Source organism: Astatotilapia calliptera, chromosome 7, assembly GCF_900246225.1.
Source record: "Astatotilapia calliptera chromosome 7, fAstCal1.2, whole genome shotgun sequence".
Lineage (NCBI taxonomy): Eukaryota > Metazoa > Chordata > Actinopteri > Cichliformes > Cichlidae > Astatotilapia > Astatotilapia calliptera.
Genome location: NC_039308.1, coordinates 7086045 through 7109059, shown reverse-complemented (window position 1 = coordinate 7109059; position 23015 = coordinate 7086045). Strand labels below are relative to the sequence as shown.

Genomic DNA, 23015 nt, shown 5'->3' with positions numbered 1-23015 from the left:
TCCTCTGACGGACAGGCAGCCAGTGTAAGGACCTCAGAGCTGGACTGATGTGGTCCACTTTTTTGGTCTTAGTGAGGACTCGAGCAGCAGAGTTCTGAATGAGCTGTAGTTGTCTGACTGATTTTTTAGGTAGACCTGTAAAGATGCTGTTACAGTAATCAAGCCTACTAAAGATGAATGCATGGACTAGTTTTTCCAGGTCCTGTTGAGACATCAGATCTTTTATCCTTGATATATTCTTGAGGTGATAGTAAGCTGACTTTGTTATTGTCTTAATGTGTTTTTCTAAGTTTAGGTCTGCATCCATCACTACACCCAAATTTCTCGCCTGGTTTGTGGTTTTTAGATGTATAGATTGAAGTTCTCTGGTGACCTGTAATCGTTTTTCTTTGGCGCCAAAGACTATTACCTCAGTTTTGTTTTTGTTTAGCTGGAGAAAATTGTGGCACAACCAGTCATTGATTTCCTCAATGCATTTACCAAGAGCCTGTACAGGGCCTCGGTCTCCTGGTGACATTGTGATATATATTTGTGTGTCATCTGCATAGCTGTGATAGTTTATTTTGTTGTTGTTTATAATCTGTGCCAGTGGGAGCATGTAGATGTTAAACAGAAGGGGTCCCAAGATGGAACCTTGGGGAACTCCACATGTGATACTTGTCTGCTCAGATGTGAAGTTACCTATTGATACAAAGTATTTCCTGTTTTCTACGTATGTTTTGAACCAGTTTAGTACAGTTCCTGAAAGACCTGCCCAGTTCTCCAGTCGTTTGAGTAATATGTTGTGGTCAACTGTATCAAATGCTGCACTGAGATCCAGTAAAACTAGGACTGACATTTTTCCACTGTCTGTATTCAGACATATGTCATTAAACACTTTGGTCAGAGCGGTTTCAGTGCTGTGGTTCTGTCTAAAACCTGACTGGAAGGCATCGTAGCAATTATTCTGTTTTAAGAAGTAACTGAGCTGTTGAGAAACTGCTTTTTCAATGATCTTACTTAAAAACGGGAGATTTGAGATCGGCCTGTAGTTGTTCATTTGTGTCTTGTCAAGATTGTCCTTTTTCAGTATAGGTTTGATTACAGCAGTTTTTAGTGATTCTGGAAACACACCTGATAATAAAGAAAAGTTGACGATCTGTAACAGGTCTGACTCTAAAGTCTTTGAGATCTTTTTGAAAAAACTTGTTGGCAGGACATCTAAACAGCAGGAGGAGGAGTTCAGTTGACCTAAGATGTCCTCCAGGTCTTTGCTGTTAATAGGTTGAAACTGTTTCATGGTGTTTAAACAGTTTTTTGGTGGACACAGTACATATCCTGGATCTGCTGTTGATGTACCAATTGCTTGTCTAATTTTTTGGATTTTTTCAGTGAAGAATTTGGCAAAGTCATTGCAGGCCATGGTCGAATGAAGTTCAGCTGCCACTGGCACAGGAGGGTTTGTTAGCCTGTCAACTGTAGAAAATAAGACCCGAGCATTATGGCTGTTTTTAGTGATGATGTCAGAGAAGTAGGACCTCCTTGCACTCCTCAGTTGTAAATTATAATTGTGAAGTTTCTCTTTATAGATGTCATAGTGAACCTGGAGGTTTGTTTTTCTCCATCTGCGCTCAGCTTTCCTACACTCTCTTTTTTCATTTTTCACTAGTGTGGAGTTTCTCCATGGAGACTTTTTCCTTCCAGAGATAACCTTCACCTTAATGGGAGCAATAGTGTCCATTACATTTAACATGTTAGCATTGAAGCTATTGACGAGCTCATTGACTGACCCTCTGGGCAGGTCAGGTGTTAATGGGAAGACCTGGTTAAAAATTGCACTACTGTGTTCAGTTATACACCGTTTTGTGATCACTGTTGTTGATATATTTGTGTGGGCTGAGATTTTACTTTCAAAGAAAACACAGTAATGATCAGACAGGCCCACATCAGACACAGTAACCTCTGAAATGCTCAGGCCTTTGGAGATCAGTAGGTCAAGAGTGTGTCCTCTATTATGTGTGGCCTCTGTTACATGCTGAGTCAGCCCAAAGTTGCCCAGAGTGTTACTCAGGTCTTTAGTCCCTTTGTCCTGAGGGTTGTCCACATGAATGTTAAAATCCCCAGCAATAATTACACAGTCAAAATCAACACAGATCACAGACAGCAGTTCACTGAGGTCATTAAAAAAGTCTGTGCAGTATTTGGGAGGCCTGTAAACATTAAGAAACACAACTTTGGATGGGGCCTTCAGCTGTAAAGCCACATATTCAAAAGACTGAAAACTTCCAGGAGATAGCTGCTTACATTGAAATGATTCATTAAATAAGACAGCAACCCCTCCTCCTCTCCTGCTCGCCCTGACCTCACTGATAAAACTGTAGTTAGGAGGGGTCGTCTCGATGAGAACAGCTCCACTGTTACTTTGGTCCAACCAAGTTTCAGTTAGAAACATAAAATCAAGGCTGTGCTCAGTGATTAAATCATTAATTAAAAATGTTTTCCCAGCTAGAGATCTAATGTTTAATAAAGCCAACTTAAGTGTTTTAGAGGCATTACTTGTCCCCTCGTGTTTGGGAGCAGTCTGTGGCACACAAGGTATGTTTACTATGTTTAAAGATCTTTTAGAGTGCAGCTCTCTGTGTTTTGACCAGGCCACATGTCTCCTGTCACCTAAAAGTACAGAAATTTTAAAACCTTCTAGTAAACAGGGTCCCAGCTTCTCCTGGGAAAAGTCATCACTGCCATAATCCTCACAGCCCGGACCCTTCACACATCACGCATCAGACTGCGGAGACAGGGCATGAAGAGGAACTAAGGGGGGCGAGGCTGGGCAATGTGACTTCGATTGCTCTGTTGAGGGTGGGGCTCGATGGCGAACCTTTGGCCGCTCTGGTGAGGGGTTTATGGGGGACAAAAAAGGATTGGGACGGGGGGTAGATCTGAGCCCAGCATTGACCCGCTCCATCATCTCCTCAGTGAATTTCAGGTGTGGGGAGGAGGGAGAAAGGGAGGGGGAGGAGGGTGATGGCCTGTCAGGGGTTTGGGGGACTGGGGAAGGTCGTGGTCCCTGGTCCTGGTCCTGGTCGTTGGTGTTGTTGAGAGAGTTGGAGGCAAATAGGGACCCCTCTTCTTGCCTTAGATGTCTCTCCTTTCTGAGGCTCTTCCCGGGTGGGGGCAAATGGAGCTCCTCCTCAAGGTTTCTGCTGGGCTTTGTCTGTTCTTGGAGTACTGTTTGTTCCTCTTTATGAGATAACTCCTCGTTTATCTCAGCCTTGGCACCGGCCTGTCTCAGCTGGCTTTGTCCGAAAAAATATGTTAACGTTAACCTTAGTAAGGTTCCCAGTCCTACGTCAGGGCTGTGGTGTAACTGGAAAATATTGCCCACCCTCCAGCCAATCGTAGCAAGGCAACGATGCATGAGAACAAATACTAAATCCTGAACGCTTAAGCAAAAACTAGGCGTTAAAAAAATAGCAGCATGTTATCTTCCTTCTTTTATATAAAAAGGTTTCTTTCAGGTCAGTCAGGGCTTTCTTTTCCTTCAGTCTACCATAATACAGCACAAAATGAAACTGCCAGAGGCGCTTTCAAAATAATCACCTTAGCTGCCAGAAGCAAAGAACCAGTTCTCAGCTGAGCACATAATGACCTTTGCCTTCTTCCTAAATTACAGCTAAGGAAAGGTTCAAGATTGCAGTTTTGATCAATTATCTGTAGCCCACTATGCTAAAAGCAACATTTGTAAGCTTGAGAAAATGTCAGAACCTTTCTTTCCCCGGAATGCAGAAACAAAAGAGCCAATCAGTTGAGGTTTACTTGAAATGAGTGATTGCAACAATATGGCAAGAATTGGCAGTCACCACAGGGACCAAGAGGAACAGGGAAATGGACAAACAGTGTGCAGGAGAAGAGGAGAAGCCCCCTAATGGTACGAGACTCCCATTACACAAGACAAGGTACTAAATTACTCAGGTTAATAAGATGAAATTTTCTACCTCTTCTCGGCTACCCCTCCTCTTCTCTTCTCATCTCCAGTAGATCTTGATGATAATGATGTTTCAAATTTAAACCTGAGTGCCTAGTCTAAAAGCCTTTGAGGTGTCTTGGATGAGTGCTCGCAGCCTTGTATGGATAGAAGTCTTTAAAACGTCATTTCCAGATCCACTTCAAATGCAAATTCAAAAGGCTTCGTGCCAAAGCACCCCCATTTCTGCTACTGCAAGAACTCACTTTCAAACGTGCTTTCATGTCAGTCGACTTATTTTTATTGTAATGACAACATCTAATTTCTCATCTGAGCTTCAAAGTATTTTTCTCTTAATCTGTCATAACATGTTTTGATGTTTTCCTCTTTTTCCGTGGATCCGGTGATGAAAAACAAATTCCTTTCTGATTCAGTAGTCATCCATTTTCCCAAACTACCTCACAGTTAATGGCACGGCAAACACATAAACAAACGGCACGATAGGTGTGTTAGCACTTTAAAGTGGGATGATCTGTGGGTGTGCTTTCGCTCGCATTTTGCTCATGTAAATATAAAAGCTCGTGCATATGCTTTACCACGGAGCTCTGTAAATCATGCACGGCGTAAAAAAACCTCGCTCTTCAGCTGTTATTAATTGTAGCTGTTTGGTTGTTTGCGACAGAGAGATTTTCCAAGACAAAACTCAACATTGATCCACACTGACTAATGTGACAATGTTTCCTCAGGTGAACGTATCACATATTACACCTGACACGGGTTTGATGGATTACCAGGCCTCCGGGTTACAGGGAATGTGCACACCAACACACAAACAAACATAGACACACAAATAAAAACATTTTTGGCACTGAAACACTGAAACATCACACTGTTGTGATGCCGGTTTTGTTCTAAAATACCAAGCTACACCAGTAGGAAGCAACCACAGTTTAAATGTCATGAAAAGCTACAGTTTCAAATATTTTTAAAAAAAAATATTGCCTTTTTTCCTGTGCCCTTAATGGTTTGGAGAGGGCAGGCCCATGTGAAATCACTTTGGCTGCAGTCAACAAAATCCTGGCTGCAATCCTACCTGCTCCTAAAACAATCAATTAGTCTGCCAAAGTGTGTGAAGTGACTCTACCTGCCAGCCTTTTTAGCCTCAGTAGATTGTAAAAAGACATCTTGGACAGTACAAAAGACTGACACAGCTAGTCTCATGCTGGTTTGTGGATGAGCATTTTGAAGCCTCTGTGCTGTAGCTTTTGCCACTTTTATGTAATTAGAAAAAATTCAGAACAGATTAAAATTAACAAGCTACATCCATAAACTGCACCGGCTAACAAGATACCTTAATTTCATTCATAGAATCTGGAGCTTAAACTCATTTGTAGGACAGTACCTCATAGCAAACCATGTTAATTTTCACGTATTTCTAATAAAAATGCTCCAGAGTGCTCCAAAGGCAGTACTGGTGAATAATGGAGACTGGACTTGATTGTCTGACCAGTAAGAACTTGGTCTGGAAAGCATAACAATTATTGTTTTTAAATATTTGCCTATTCTAGAAAAATTCAATTTTTAAAAAGTTCCCTTGGGTTGACATCAGTACTTGAAGGATATAGTAATGGAGCACACAGGCCTCTAAAACTACACATTATGGATGCCGTGAAGACAGACATGGGAAGTCATGCTTTTCTGAGAGAGATAAAGGAGATGCTCACTGACTTAGGGCCCCTGTCAGGGTTCACCACTGCCCAACCAGAGGTGATTTGCACTGAGTGAATTCTAGATCTGGTCACACATCACTGCAACTAAAGTATACTTAAAACTGTCACAAATTTACAAATAAAAAAATTGGTTTCTAAGTAGTTTGCATGGCAAATGGATAAATTATACAGAGCCATTTTACTTCACTCAGCTGTGCTTTCAACTCTTTACTCTTGCCTTCCAGTTTTGAAATAAGTTGCGATGTCAGCTCTTATAGGACGAATGCGACATACAGCCTGAACAGGTCGCCAGTCTATTACAGGGCTGACAGAACCCGGAGTATTCGGAGAGAACCCACACAAGGATTAGAAAGTAAGGGACAATCTTAGGTGACTTTGCTTTACCAGCAGCTGCTCAGCTAATGCACGATTCCACTGTTCCTGTTAGTAGAGGGTCTGCAAACAGAAAAAGGCTTAAAAGATATTTAGTTCCCAGGTGACTTCTCAAGTTGAGTAGCACCCAGACATGTTTGGTCTAAAAGCAGCTAGCGTGTCTCTAATATGGTTCTCTGGGTCAACCTTGTGACTGTAAGTGGAAAGAAAATGGGGTTTTTCTGACAAAGGAGATTGCTTAACTAATTCAGTGCATTTGTTCTACTCTACTCTGTCAAACCATCTCTAGATTACATGTGACACTACATTCAGCACTAGGTTTTAATATTATTGGTAAGGCTTCCGACTGGGGGCCAGCCCGCATTAAGCATTGTTTTCACAGCTGGAACTGTGTTGCAGAGTTTACCGGAACAGCCCATTTATCAGCTCTTTCAGGGCCGTCTCTTTGATTACAATGTGGGACCCACTGATCTCATGAGGTTATGTTATAATTTGCAAAATGGTTATTAACTGTGGAGCTGTGAGATCGAAACAAGGAAACCAAAGTGGAGGGAACTGAGATAGTTGCTGTTTTGCTGTTTGTTGTGCCAACCCTATATGCTGATGTATCTGGAAGAGTTTTTGAGTCTGTTCTAGCTTCTGACAGGATGTTGGGTTTTCAAAAGATGATCTTTGTTCTGAGTTAACAGGAAGTTTTGTATTCATCTCAGAGAAGGCTATTCCTGAGATCCAAACATGCCCAAAGTAAGCTACTAGTGTTTTTAAATTAAAAGAAGTAACAAGGATGGAACTAACAACTTTAACTGGATCAGAAAACTGATTCAGAGGCCTAGTCGTCAAATAATCTTGTGGTTGATAGTTCTGGTCCCAATCTACTATCCTTGCTAGGACCTTTTCCTCTTCAATGTGACAAATCTCTGTCCCCTGAGATTTTTTTCCAGGCTTCAGTAAACCAGCTAGTGCGCTGTGCCAAAGCTGTAATTTGCCTGGTCAACCACCCCCTTCCCCTTGCTCTTCTTCTTCAACCTTTCTTGTGGATACTCAGTGTTATCGGTTATTGCCTCAGATTTTAGATTTTGTGGCTTTAAAAACAGTGGGTGTGGTTTTTGCTGTCACAGCAGATCCAACGCCTATAAATCCTAAACCATGGGGAATTGTTTCTCTGTACTAACACCAGGATTTTAATTGGCAGCGTCAAATAAAACAGTGTGTTTTAATGTGCTGACATTACAACATTTGCCAGTAGCATCATTACAATTAGAAACACAGTTGTAAAGTCTCACTTCTAATGTGGTTTCTATTGCTCCATTACTTTGATTTTGAACGCTGACATCCAATATGTGTGTTTTATGTGAAGTATTAAAATTTAACTCAAATTCCTATAATATGAGTTATGGTGGGTTTTACATGTACACGGAAATGAACAAACTTTCCAGAAGCAAAATTAAAATGAGAAACATTTAAAGCACAAAACATTTCACTGTCACAGTCCATCAGTTGTCTTGGGGAAAAAAACACATTATATGATTGATTTGGAACTAGTGAGTCTTCAGGGGAAAGGAGATATTGGCTTTGTTTATTTGAAATCTGTTCTTGGTTTTGCTGTAGGGGAACACTGGTTGCTATATTGTATAGTACAATTACAGCACCTAGCTTGAGGGACAAGTAAATTACAATGTAATTGGACAGATGATGTGAAATGCCCCATGGCTTTATATCGACGTCGCAGATGGTTGATAAATAACCTCCCGAGCTGAGATACTGTGTGTGTATGCAAGATAATATCTGAGAAATGACTGAAGATATATCCTGTAAGATGATGAGAATTGTTGTTTCTAAAAGGTTAGATTGTTTCATCGTGCACTCACCTTTGCCTAAAACCAAAATGGGTTTCCTGAGTGCGGTTTTGTGCAGCATGTGCATGTGAGAAGAGGATGTGTGTTTGTGTGTGTGTGTGTGTTCCCACACTTTGACCTAAGCTGGGAATTTTATCCGACTGAGTTACAGTTCCACAGCCCCTATGCAATTGTAATTGCATTAGTGCAGTGTTGATTTTTTATTAGACACCTTTTCCCAGAGTCCCCAGGCTCATTTTCCTTTATTAGACCAAGTTTGGAAAGACAATACAGAGCCTCTTGTCGCAGAGTCCCTGCAGACAAAACTTCATTCCAAACTGAGCTGAGTGATAAGTGGGCAGAACTGAGATCACTGAGGGGATTTGGGAAGGAATGCTGCAGGCTGCCTGTGTGTCTGCCTCTGTCCTGTGCACACGAGTATGTTTCAATCTAGCTGACAAACAAAATGTACTCGAAAATCTGTAAGTGTTACACTTATTATTATAATACTTGAATAATCTATTGGTTATCCCATCGATTAATCGAGTAATCGCATAAGAAATTCTTATTCTTAATAATTATTGTGTTATTAATGAGCAATAATAAATATTCAAAAGAGAAAAGAAACAAAAATTACAGTGCTTTAAAGTTTAACAACTGCAAATAACTCAATCCTTTGATTGTTTTTACATGCTACATTCAAATAAATGTTTTTAAGAAAACATTTTCTTAAATGCAAAAATATATAAATAATCTCAAGTACAATGAAACTCAAGTAAAGTACAGATACCTAAAATCAATTCTACTCAAGTACTGAAGTGTTTGTACTTCTGCAGCTCTGTTTTTAGTCGTGAATGTGGGTGAAATGCTCACGTTTACATCGTTTAATACATCGGCGCGGTACAGAGCCATGTGTTAAATGAAGCATCGCAGCAAAGAATTTGTGTCCAGAATTGTTTATTATCGAATTCTTTGAATTGCTCAATGAAACGTTGCAGCTCTAGTTACAATGCAATGTTCCCCTCGTGCACGTTAATCCCCTCTGCTAATTCGTGTTTTGATCAAGTTAGAAAAGATGGATATTTAATACTACGCTTGACTGGATCCATTTTTGGGTGCTGGGCAGCTTAAATGTAGGAGCATCAAAGTTTACTTTACACATTGGAAATGGATGTTTTAGTGATAACGTTTGATCGGATAATTAAAAGTGATGATGTTCACAGGGAATAACTCTAAGTTCAGTTTGTGCAGGTTAAAATGAATGAGCTCTTACTTATTTTTGTTTATGTATTTATTTTAAATAAACTGCTACAAGCTACTCTTTCTAGAGTACGCCCTCTTCCTCCATCAATGCGTTTCCCAATAATTGCCACTTACGTACTGAACTACTAACTAAAAAGTTATCAAACTATTAAAAGTAGGAAGGATGTTAACCAGTCGTGTTGTTGTGCTGGGAATAAAACCTTTAGAACTGCTATTTTGTGACTTTTGACGTTATTTTTACCAGGCTTGACTGGTGATCCTGTAAAAGAAGTTGTGTCCCATTGGATAGTGTAACAGAATATATAATTCCCTCCCAGTTGAGAGACTGTCTTGCAGATAGCTCGCTGGAGGTGTTTCAAAGATGGTTGATAAGTGACAGGACACATATCGCCAAGGATCATTATTTTATGTTACTACGTTATCACTCAAACAATGTGTAATATCGCCATGGCAACTAGAGCCTATATATGGGGAGGGTGGCTATATCGGTCAATATTAGCCATTTGCCAATATCCTGGACTAATTCATGTGTCTAAAGAAAAAAAAAATTATATTGGATTTTTAAATCACAAAGTATCTTTATTGATTCCAGTCTTAAAAATCCTACTCGAAACACTTTGGTTATTGTGTTATTTAAGTCTAGGATCCTTCTGTATCTTTGTTTCTTCACCTTTGGTAATTTTTTTTGTAGTTTAGTTTTTGTTTTTGTAGGATTGATTTGGCATTTTTAAATTACCAACTAATATCACTGGCTGGTTTTTTTTTCAGACCCAACTGGTTCAATCTGCATTATAATCCAAATATTTACATGACCTGATTTCAGCTGAACACCTGGTAGATGTACCAGTTGTATGTTGTCTGAACAATACAAAAATAAACATATATTGACAACAAAATGAGAGCAGATGCTGGGCTGAAGCCAAGCAGACGACAAAAAGAAAAAGATGAACGGGTTGCACATCAACGGGGCTCCAGTTCTACCTTTTTATTGCACCACAAATATGAAAATTCAAGCACAGCTGCTCTCCACCAGTTTACTCAGCTGGTGTTGTCACTGTCAATGGACCCATAATCACAGTATCCAAAGAGGCAAATTTGTGTAGCCAAAACTCAGAAAGGACTAACAAAGTGTTAAAAAAAAAAAAAAAAAAAAGTAATCCCCTAAAGGACATGGACTTTTGTTTCTGCCCCACGTGCCCCAGAATGTGGACTTTCGTAGCTTTTTGTTGTCTTGGAAATCAGTGCTGAAGGATTACTGTGTCTGTGAGAAAATTACACTAAATATCAATAAAATATAATCAAAATATGACCCCAAGTTCCTGCCCAGCTGTCTGTGAGTTGATTGGTTATGTATTTTGGTTCAAGCATTGTTTTTAGCTGTAAAAGGCAGCTGATCATTACATATATACTAGGGGTGCAACGATACACAAAATTCACGGTTCGGTTCGGTTCGATACTTTGGTGTCACGGTTCGATATTTTTTTGATACAAAAAAATGTTCATGCCTTTTTAATTTGTCATTTATTAAAATTATAAATATATATTTTAACTCAAAAGTACAGTTTTTAAATTTAACCCTAACCCTTGTGCGTGTTTTTTATTTTGACAGCGAATGCGCACCTGCGGACCACTTATGTGCAGCCCTGGTTATTTAGCTCGTCATATTGCAGCCACAGAAATTCTTTTGTCCATGAAACCATAAAGCTGCACTTTCTTTTTGCCTTATAGTCTGATTTGTCATAGCTTCTCCGTTTTGTGGTAAGCTTTTCTTTGGCTGTCACTTCTTCACCCTGACCTGTCTTATTTGGCTCAGCAGAACTGAAATGCTTTTACACACTCACTCACATAAGCTCAGCGATTCTCTGCGCGATCAACCTCTCACATGTTTAAGCTTGCTGCGGGAGATTTCACTTGTCATGTTTGCATAGTAAGCTAACGATTAATAAGACGATGTCAGAGGAATTGGTGCACAAATTATCATCACTCACAGATCAGTGCTGTCGCTCTCTATACACAGTTCGCACGATTGCAAAGTGAAAGCAAAAAAACAAGCGCAAATTCAAACGTGACTTCAATATGTCACATATTGACAGTGGCTCACCGATGCCAATGACATAAGTACCCAGCTACATTTCTGAAAGAATGCAAAAGCATTGACATATATTTTTCCTACAATAGCCCGACAGGCAGGGAAGAGATAGATTTTGGTAGCCCGACTGAAAAAATTGCTAGCTTCGGGACGTCGGGCTAGCGATATTGCAAGCCCTGTATCTGATTGAGGAATCACTCATCTTTGGAAAAGAGAGTTTATTACAGAGAAATGGCTCTTTCCAAAATAAAAGCTATACTATCCGCTTCTTCTGGGCTATATTCTCAGCAGCATAAGGAGAATCATGTGCTAACAGCGGTCTAAATGACTCGGCTAAAGTTAGTAGCATGCATGCTTTTTTTTGCCTGCTTCCACTTGTCTTTGCACTAGGATGATGTCGGCGTAAATGTGCAGTCATATTCGTTGTGTTCCCACTAGTGCATTCAGGTTAATCTCGTTGAAATGACCTTAACGCCACAACACGGCAAATCTCCGTTAACGAGCTACCGCCGATCGCTCCGTGCATGGGGCTAGACGGCCAACACGTTAATGAGCTAACTGCGCTAACACACTAGTTCACACCAATGTAATTGAGCATTGCATGGCACATCCAACATACTGTTTTACTTTAGTCCATGACTCACTTACCTTCAGGGTCATACGTCACATGAAAACCAAAATAATTCCAAACGTCAGATCTGAATGAGGTTCAATTTGCCTGTTGCAAGGAGAGCTTAACTTCTGTCTCGCTAGCTTGCCCTGCGCTCTTCCTTCTGACTATGCTGTCTGTGTTGAGCGCTCAGTGGATCTGCGCTGGACAGTGCAGCCTAGGCGGAGTAGTCAAACACAGATTCACTGAGCGCTCAACACAGACAGCATCGTCAGAAGGAAAATTGATAAAATAAATTACAAATGTTGTATTGTTCGATACATATGCGTACCGAACCGAAAGCACTGTATCGAACGGTTCAATATCGATACGAATATCGTTGCACCCCTAATATATACGTAGTGGAGCATTTTGCAATCCCACCTAGTTTTGGTGGAGCTGTGGACAGGTAGACAGGAACGTGACTCCAGATAATAGCTACGGTACCGCAACTGTTTTCTTGCAGAAAGCAGACACAACCCTAACCTGAGATTATTTTAAGATGCTTTACATACATGCTTTAACTTCAACCTAACCTTCTCAGAGACATTTCTTCAGCAAACACTACCCAGCTCATTGACTCCTCCCCCTCCTTCCGAGCCCAGAAGACTTGTCTGACATACGTCTCATTTCTTCTCTCACGTTGGAGAATGAGATGAAATTCCTGGTTGGATTCATTTCTTTCCTATACTTGTATTGTATAACATTTTCTCTTAATAAATTAAATTGTCTTTTTAAAAACTGCATTTTTTATTTACTTACTTTCTGAACAATGTGACAAATATGCCAAAAAACAGGACAAACACTTTTTCACTGCAATATTAAAATGACTTTTTGCTATCTGAGAGTAGTGTGTGTACCTGAAGTGAATGCACTGATCGTAGTCATTTCATAATCCAAAATAATTTTAAAAAACAACAAAAAGGTTGCATTTGCATTTTGATACAACAGTACAGGAGTACAACAAAATTGCTTGCTGGTTAAATATGTATTGATTTATAAAATTAGGCTGAATTTAAGTCTTTGTTAAAGACTGAAAAAGTCTTATAAAAGTTTGTGTCTTCTTTTGATGCTGATGATTATATGTGGCTGTAAAATGTAATGTAAAAACGATGCATTGGCAGACCAATGCTTAAAATCAAAACTTGAAACTCCTTTCTGAGAAACGGTTAAAAGGTCATAAACACACCCGACACTGGATGAGCAAAGATTGCGGCATCTCTCCCTGTGCATCAGCTTTTTAGTAAGTGATCAAATCTTCACACTTGACTGGCATAACTGATTAAGACCTTACAGCCTTCATCAGCGTATAGGCTGAAGGTTGAAGTTCTGCTATGTCAACAAGTCTGTGAACATTTATGAACCTCCTTGGCCATTGAGCTATTGTGATGCAAGCTGCAGAAACCATTCTGGACAATCGTGGGATGATTTTCTTAATTATTATACTGCAAAAACATTTCAACCCCTGGCTATTTCCTGTTTTATTTATTGATGGCTGAACTGACTTTAAAAGCTTTTTTTGCCCTAATGGGAAACATTAGTTCTCGACTTCTGCCTTCATCATTCAGTTTTTAATTTGGTAAAAATATGCAACACACCGGCTCGTCGGGTGCGCTTCCATCTCTGCTTTTATATTTATCCATTTTGTCCGCATCGCTCTAGATCTCCGTCGCTGTCTCTTGCTTTTACCCTGTCACCATTTTCCCATCCATCAGTCTGATTGTCCAGATATAGACGTTATATTTGCTGTCACAGCTCAGATGCCGCATGGACAGCAGTGAGTCACAGCACTATTTTCCTCAAGCTGCTCGCCTCGGCTCCGTGTGCCCGAGAGTTTGCCAGCAGTGTCACTCACTAATCTTTGTAATTTTGCTGTAATATGTGTCCTGGGCCTCAGCTTTTTCTTCACTGCTGTGACACCTGCTGCTGTACAGTCTGACAGAACACGAATGACATTGAGTCTCTGACAGAGCAGCGCTCACCCAACAGTGGGTTCTCAGTTCAACACTTTGCACACATGAGTAAATGTGCATCTATGTGGAAGACATTAAAAAATGTTGTGATGTTGATTAGGCGAAAAGAAGAAATGTATTGTAATAAAACTATTATAGTTCTCTGCATGTATGTTTTTAGCCAACCTGTATGTGTGTGGACGTCTAATACTGTGTTACCCTGGCACTTCAGTACAGTAGCCCATTCAACTCTCATTTTAAGTGGTAAAATTAGCCACCCTAGCAGCTTAACAGAGCAAGACTCTAATTCATTTACAAAAGGCTGTGGCAGAGAAGATTCATTCACCTGCTAACTGTTTACTTCCCAAAGGCGTCTCTTCTACCTTTCTGTTGCCTGCATTACTAATGAAAAGACTGTAGGAGGGAGCTTTCATCAGCCAAAGTGTAACAATAGTTAGTTTCTGGATAGCTTTAATTTAATTTAACTTAAAGATAAATTAAGTTAGAGTCTAGACAAACCAGCAAGCGGTTTTGTCTTCAGCCCTGACACACAGAGAGAGAACCGACCTGTACTTTTACACCAGTGGCATTTGTTAAAACTATCGCCATGAAGACTCGGAGGTCATCGTAGGTAATAAACCAAATTCTTACCCTGTCCTAACGCTATTTGTTTTTACCCGAACTCTACTTTTTTGGAGAGAGGAAATAATAAAATAGTTTTTGATGGATTTCAGTTAGAATTATTATTTTCTTTGTTCTGCAGTGCTAAGACTTGAAAGAAGAATTTAATAAAAACAAAAATGAAATATTCTGGTGGCCTAAGGTGAGAGTTGGGGTTATCACCAGTGATGACTGTCAACATGAGGTTGACAGTTTTGAGATGTCTGATGAATTATTGGTTCAAATGCATGAAATCCAGCTGAGACTGGATTCATCGATTTCCAGTATTGTAGTTGATAGTAAGACCTTTTATAACTCATTAGCCTGCGCTTTACTTTAGGATTAGTGGGGTTAGTAAAATAGGATACTAAACTTAAAATTGAATCTTTCTTAACTTTTCTCCCCATAAAGATAGGTTTTGACCTCCTCCCCTGTAGTCTTAATGGTGAGCTTTGACACCTCGGTATATATTAATAAAGACGTGGTTTGATGACCATTTAATGACCACCTCATTCCAAGAGAAGCCCTTGTAAGCTGTATAAGCAGAGGTCAACCTCACTAACACCCGGTTATTTTGTTCAGGAATCAGGCCAGAAATATGACTGAACCATTCAATTCAGAAAACAGAAACAAGGGTTACCCAAAGTAGGCATCCAAGGCGGACAAGTTAAATATTAAAGTGAAAAACATTGATTTCTTACAGTGAACATCTCAACATATTTACTTAAGCATTTAACTAAACTTGAATACAGTGTGTTGGAGTACAGTTTCCACTGGGTCTGTAGTGTACACCGGTCAATCATCACCATAAAACCACCTTCCTTCTATTGCGGAGGTCCCTCTCATTTAGCCAAAGCAGCTACATGCTGACATGTTGAGATATGGGGGTGTTCCATCATAATTTGGTCCTTGTCAGAGTTGCCCAGATTCTCATATTTGTCCATTTCTTTGGGCTTCTGTCACATCAGCTTCAAGAACTGACTTTTCGCTTGCTGTCTAATGTAATTCACCCGTTGACAGATGCCATTGCAACAAGATAATCAGTGTTAGTCACTTCACCTGTCAGCGGCCTAATCTTTCGGCTGTTTAGTTCATCACCAGCCACCTTGCTCCTTGTTTCTCACTTATCCTAATTCCTGTTTGTTCCTGCTGCCTGCTTTTGAATTTTCTCCTTCCAAAAATTAGATGACAACTAAATTGCAGTCTCATATCTGTACATGACATCGGTATGTACCTAGAATCAGATGGCGATCAGCCTAGTTTAACTGTGCAGAGAATTGATTCATTGTGTCTCAAGTCCTCAATAAACTACTCCCTGAGATGCTGTTTTACAATAGCAAAATCCATCTTTTATGATCATGGCACGGTCAAGATCACCAAAAATTTAGGCTAGTGACAAATTTCAAATAAAACAAAGCAGTCTTTACTTTAACCTGCCCCCAAATAGCTTATGCTATTGTTTTTAAAAGGCTTCCCAAACCTGAGGAAATGTAATATAGAACAAAACAAGCATGGAGGGAGTAGTTATTATGCTAGGGAAGTGTGATGAAGGTAAGGTCATTTTAATCAAACTAAATGTATGTGTGCATCTCTTTTTAAGCTCTATCCTGTCCGTAGCCTCTCAGATTGTCATTTTCTTCCACCATTAAATTCAGTCTTCTCATTTCCTGCCTTGCTCTTTTTAAAATCTCTCTCCTTTCATCCTCCTTGTCTCACTTCACGAATGCTTGTCGTTTTTCTTCTTCCTCCTCCAGAATCTTTCCCTCCTGTTTTCTGTCCTTACCCAACAAGCGTCTCTAAATCCATGTCCTTCTGTTCTCCTGTTTCTCTTCTCCTCGAAAACATTCGTGAAAATGTAATGTGCATTTAAACATTACTAAATCACAGTCATTTTGTGCCATTACGATAATTGCCATAAACAAACAAGACCATTACAGGAAGATTTGCATCTCCTATGAGCCTCTACAAAGCATTTTGCATTATGCGATATTGGCTGAGGTCTGCCATAAAATGTGCGGGAGTGTTTCACAAGAACAGGGTGCTGTTTCTTTTAGCCTAAATTGAACCAAAACATTCAGAGTGTCTGGTAATGGCAGATGGTGAAAGAACGACAGAGAAAATTGCCTTCATCATGTTTATCCTGAGAATGTGTTTCTTGAAAGTATAAATTGTGTAATTACTGAGTTTCTCATGTTTAAACAAGAAAGATGAAACATAGACAAATGTTTAGTCATGTTTAGTTTATTCATATTAGGAACTAGTAGCCTATTATCCGTCATTTGAACAGAAAAAAAGTACATAATGTACATAATCTTTCACCCACTTTCTCCTTGGTGTGAAAACCTATGTAAACAGCACCAGTGTTGAATACCTCAACCTTTCCACAGACGACTTTGTTGTCTCCTAAAGCCTGGACTGAATTATTACATTACATGTAATGTTGAAATTTTGACAACTTGTTGGGCATAAGAAGTCTGCAAAACTATATGAAAAGATGCTGAAACTGCTTTTCAAAATGAGCCACATGCAATTTTCTTTCCTTCTTTGCTGGACAATTTTGACCCATTACCATCTGAGGCAGCTGGATTCTTTATGCGATTCACAAGATCACGAGAATCCCTCTTGCCAGGTCAGCGAGCCCTGTGTCATTTCCATTTAGTCCAAGCTGCTGATGTCTCAGAGATGCACACGAAGTGCAAAAGTGTGACCAGTCTCACTCAACACACATCATGTTTGAACCAAAAACCCAATCTTTTGAAAAACTTAACCAACGACTTTTTGTATGCATGGATAAATAACTAGTAAAAAGTCTTATAAATGTCTGGCTTACCTTTAAAATAACCTTACATATGTATAAATGTTCTACACAGTATTTATTAACTTTTATAATAAAAGAGATATAATAATCTTCTACAAACTGATTTGTAACCAGTCAGCAACTCAAATAAACTGTCATTTTATCAGTAAGAATACGTTTTAGTTGTTCTCTCCCTTCAAATCTTCTGTAAACGTTGGTCTGCTTGCAAACTGACACTAACTTTTGTCTATAACTTGTCCCTAATCATCCAAAACTAAATGGCCCTAAATGTTGGTAATTAAATGTGTTAATGTTTTTCCAGTTCTCTGTACTTGGCACCCGAACACACCATGTTTTTTGGCAATAGTGAGACGGCTTGGTCACCCTGAACTCATCAAATGTGGATCCTTGTAAAGTACTCCTTGGCTTGTGGTGTGTAAACCCAAACACAGCTAAACAGAGCGAACACAAATTAAAGGGCAATACTCAAAGCACCCAAACGCTGTGGCTTTCTCTATTGCCACCCAGTCGGCTTCCAAATCCAGACTTTATCAGGCTGTTAAAAAAGAGTTATCTGTGTCCAGTTTTGCCATTGCCATCGTATCAAGGCTCTAATGGAAGCCTTTTTGCATATCTCTGTGCTACCAGTTGATGGGGACACTGCAGTTTTGTTTTAGACTCTGTGATGAGGATTTGTTGGATTTTCCTAAACCATCCTCTGTCAGTGTGAGAGCAGTAGCTAAAGTTAAACTAAAATGACACTGAAAAGTGAAATGAGTCATTGCTCTGTGTCTCATTAAAGCAACAGAGAAAAAATGTATTCAGTGACACACCAAGCTGCTGTAGCATGGATCATTTCCTATCTTATATGACTTTGGAAGAAAGTGCCACATAAACGAGGAGAGCTTGTGTATTAATATGCTGATGGATGATAAAATCAAAGCATTCTGTTGTCTATTATACAATCAAGATACTTTTTTTTTTTGTCATCATGACAAAATTGTTTTTCTCCTAAGCTTTTGTTTTTAATTGAACTTTGTGGAGCTGCTGTGGATTCGTGAAAGAAACACAAAAAGCAGATTTGCTTCAAGTGAAAATATGAAAAAAACGCATATATTATTGCTGTCTCTGTGGATGACGCCCTTCCTGTGTTGTTATCCGTTCATGGCTCATGTGTCCTTCTATTTATGAGTCTGTCTCTTTTGAGTCCATCATGGCAGCTTTTGGAGATGGCACTGCATTTCCGCTCCTCTGGCTCTTTGTAGTCATATAAATATCTGCGCGCGCGTGTGTGTGTGTGTGTGTGTGTGTGTGTGTGTGTATATGTGTGTGTGTATGTGTGTGTGTGTGTGTGTGTGTGTGTGTGTGTGAGGGAGAGGAGGTTGGTGGGGTCTGAAGCCAAAGAAGTCACAGAGCCCCGGGCGACTCTCAAGAGAAGATGGACACTTGCTTCTACACCAGTTTTCCTCCATGTACATACACATGCAAACACCCGCACACCCAACAACCAACCGACCAAGATACACGCGCACACACACACACACACACACACACACACACACACACACACACACACACACACCTGAATCAGTTTGGGATATGTCAAAACAAAAAAAAATCCCTTTTTCTGGTTGACTGAAGGTTCTACAGTCGCCTTGAAAGCCTCCTCTCTTCCTCTCTTCCCTGGGGCAGTGAGGAGAAAACAAGAGTGTGTGTGTTACTGCGTGCGCGCGCGTGTGTGTGTGTGTGTGTGTGTGTGTGTGTGTGTGTGTGTCGGTGTGTGTCTGTGTGTGTTTGTCTTTTAAGGAGAAAGAGACAAAAGATGGAGGTGGAGAAAACACAATAAAGGCTCTTATTAAAGCAGAAAGGGCACATTTCGACTTTCCAATTCAGTTCTAATCAAGTGCTGCGCCACACTAAATTCATCATTTGTCTTCCTGCTTTTGGCTGAATAATTGGATGAGATGCATTATGATAGATAATGTGTTGCGCGGTCCATAAAGTGGCCATAATGCTACCGAGAGACTATAGAGAGTGGTGGGTGCTGCGCAGAGTATAAAGTGTGGCTCTGTGCTAGAATGACAGACAGCTATTATAAGACAGCATCGAGTCATTTTGTCCTGATAAGACACACTTTGTCCAGGCTCTTAAGCCTTTGAAAAGTGGAATACGCTTTGCTGTCCTTGGATGGGAGTACTCACCCTCAGTCATGTCAATTTGTCAATTTTGTCCTTTTCTCTTTCAATGTTTCTTTTTTGTCCCTTTACAGTCATCCATTTAGTGACAAATGACTTCTTGTAAATGTCTCTCTATCTTTCGCTCTGCAGGGAGATGAAGTACTGACCGTCATTAAAACGAAGGCTCAGTGGCCTGCGTGGCAGCCTTTCAACCTGTAAGTATATCTACAGTGTCAGTTTTGCTCAAGGGTGAGATGCATCTTGGAAAGATGTGGTTGGAAATATTGAAAATTTAAATTGAACCTGTGAAACATCAGCCATAAAATCAAATTCTTGATTAAAGTTTTTATTTTACTTTATTATTACCTAATTATTTGTGTATTATTTATTATTTACCTTAACATTGTATTAGCTGACAAAATGATAAAAAAAGAACCCCAATCAGAGACCTTGGGTATCCTGAACATAGTTATTGACTTTTAAACCTTTTTTGTTAATCTGGGTTAATATGACGTTTGACTCTTCTTCTCTACAAAATAGACAGATGGAGCGCTTCAGACACAATAGGCGATATAAAGAAGGTCAAACAATTTAAAAACAATAAGCAACACTGGTTGCAAATAAGAGAACAGTGTTGCAGAAAATTCTTAATCTTTTGAGTTTACAAGTGAACATATTTATTTTACTGTTTGTGTGAAAGCTGAACGTTGGAGTGGAAAAATCGAAACTTGAACATTGATTATAGGCTATTTGATTCATTCAATTCAAAACAGTGGAAATCAATTTAGTTCTTCACTCGATCAAAGTGAAATTAATTGTATTTATTGTTTTTTTTTTCTTCTTGCTGATAGATGGCCTACCTTTAGTTAATAGCAGTGTAGAATGAAAGCAGCAACTTTGGACCAAGCGAAAACAAAACAAGAGGACGCTGCTAATAAAGTTACACAATTACACAGTGAATTTGCATTTATTATTATATTTACAAAATACAGCACCACAGTTTTTGCCTTGGTCGTATCATTTTATTTTGTTGTATTTATCTGCGACACCATAAAGGCCGGTCCGTGAAAATATTGTCTGACATTAAACCGATTGGGGACTGCTGCTCTAGAGGACTGAAAGTCTTTTTGCAGCCACAGGTATCGCCACCTGGTGGCCAATAAAAGGCTGTCAGGTTTTAGCCACTTCCGTGTTGGCTTCACCTTTAAACCAGAAGCTCCATCCATCCTTTATACCATCTGTTTGTGACTAATACAGTTTGCCCTGCTGCAAGGTTCCATTTGTGTTGATACTAATGTGTGGCTTACCAGGTAGCATGTGTATTCCTTCACCAGGAAATATATACTTATCTTACAACATGTCCCCAGGAAAGAAAGCAGTGAAAATGTGGTGCTTGGAGCTGATATTAAGCCAAAATTGGGACTGGGTTATGTGTTTACCGTTATTTATCATGTTGAGTTAGCCAAGTTTAAAGGGAGTCTCCATTAGGAGACAAATCTCACTAGCCCATTAATCTCACTTCCTCGTACATTATACGTGCAGTATTTGCTAGGGAACATTTAACCAGACATAATAGTGCCGTTTGCATGTTTTTTTTCCTGAATGTAAAATGTTGTCCCCATGTTTATGTATCTTTGGCTTGGCCAACTCCGGCCACTGTTGTTGGTAGGTGCACCGTTGTTTTGCAGGGCAGTTTGCATCTCCTGTAGTTGAAATGCCTGGTTTTGTAAATTTATAAAAATATGTTACTTTCTAGGCCCTAAATCAATCTGTCCAATTGAAAAGATTGTTCCTTCAAGCCAAAATTATTTTAAAGTGTCTGTTTTGTAAAGCATAAAATAATCTATCTGGTTTGAAGCAACGCAGCAAAGAATTAGTTTTTATTGATTTACTTCTTTGTCTTCAAAAGACAAAGCGGAACGAGATTCATATTTCTGTCTTTGTTACTGATTACCAGGTGGCAATTTCAAGACATCGTGACCTCTCCGCAAATGACAAAAAAACGAAAGCTAATCTTCCTGATGAGCAGTATTAAATTCTTAATTTGCAGGATAAGTATCTAAACGTTGGCTAAAAGTTTCATTTCTGACACACTCAGTGAACTTTGTATTATAATTAAAATTCAGATACTATTGTAATGTAATGCATACATTTTAATAAACATACTCGTAATTGTTTTATGACGGTTTTCTTTATGCGCCTCTCCAAAGCCAGGCTCACTTGAATAGTTCCACACTCTGGCATCCTGTGCTCTCTTTGGAATTAGTTCAAGAGCAATTAGAAACTTATCACAATTGTAGCCCTCAGCACTGCATGAGCATGAACACACGCACACGCATACACACACTAATGTACTGTATCTTTCACTAAACATCTGTTTAATTACCCCTCCTAGCGTTGTCTGTCATTTGCGATATATTGTGCCACTATTATATTTACTAATGAGAACATTCGCACACATGCTTGCACAGCTATACCTCCACACACTCACTGGGCGTCTGAAGCATTGGCTCATTTTGTTGTATTTTGTTTGCAGACTTGTCAGGTGATTCTGAAATATTTGTGTTTGCACATATGTCTCTGCTAATACATGATAATTAAGAAGATTTGTTTTGTCTTTTTAAAAGAAAGTTCAAATTGCTTACTTTATTGTAATCAGAGTAGCTTTAGTGCTTTCACTACCGTTTGGACTTGCAAAGCGAATATGTAATGATGAGCAATTTTCAGTCGCTAATTGGACATTTTAGAGCCTCAATTATCGAGCAATTAGCAGTGCAGCATAGATCAGAGGTCATGACATCAAAACTGGCTGTTTTTCACTGAAACTGCAACAGCTGAATGTTGGATATAATGATGAGATTATTATGCTCTGCCATTACAGTAGTACTTAGGATATGCTTTGAATTATTTACCTTCTGTGATTTCTTTCTCCACCACCATTCCTAGGCGAGCAGCTCCCTCAGCAGAGTTTTCCGTAGACCGGACACGTCACCTGATGTCCTTCCTCACCATGCTCGGGCCCAGCCCAGACTGGAATGTGGGGCTGTCAGGAGAGGACCTCTGTACCAAGGAGTGTGGCTGGGTCCAGAGACTGGAGACAGACCTCATCCCGTGGGATGCAGGCACTGACAGTGGCGTCACATATGAGGTGGTGTATCCTGATTCTACAAGTGTGATCTTTGCTGTTGGTTAGCAAGATCACATAAAAGGTGCCAGGCTAAAGTTAATAACTGTTGATGCAAATGCAAACTCAAAGCTCTTTATACAACTTGCCTCATTCTCCCATTCATACAAGCACTTTTTCTATGTAAGTGTATCTCACATTTGCAAACATTCAACTTGGGAATAGTATGTTTCCCAGGGATATTTGATCGACCCGCCAACGTTACGATAAGCAAGTGATTTGCTCTACCTCCTGAGCGACATCCACCCCCGATTGAGGTGATTTCATCCCATGAAAATTTTCTGAGTATCTGGATCATTTTCGCTAAAATTGTGAAATAAGGCATTGGCCTTGGTTGAAAACACTCTCGGAGAACCTTTCTATT

The 23015-nt window shown here is 39.6% G+C and overlaps 1 protein-coding gene across 1 annotated transcript in view; it reads left to right on the top strand.

Moving 5' to 3' along the window:
• The window catches only part of spon1b (spondin 1b), a 118239-nt gene that overhangs the window by 67403 nt on the left and 27821 nt on the right, over nucleotides 1-23015 (top strand). The window contains exons 7-8 of the mRNA XM_026172776.1: nucleotides 19618-19682; nucleotides 22414-22615. Coding sequence (XP_026028561.1) covers nucleotides 19618-19682; nucleotides 22414-22615 — 267 coding nt within the window. The remainder of the gene's footprint in view (nucleotides 1-19617; nucleotides 19683-22413; nucleotides 22616-23015) is intronic.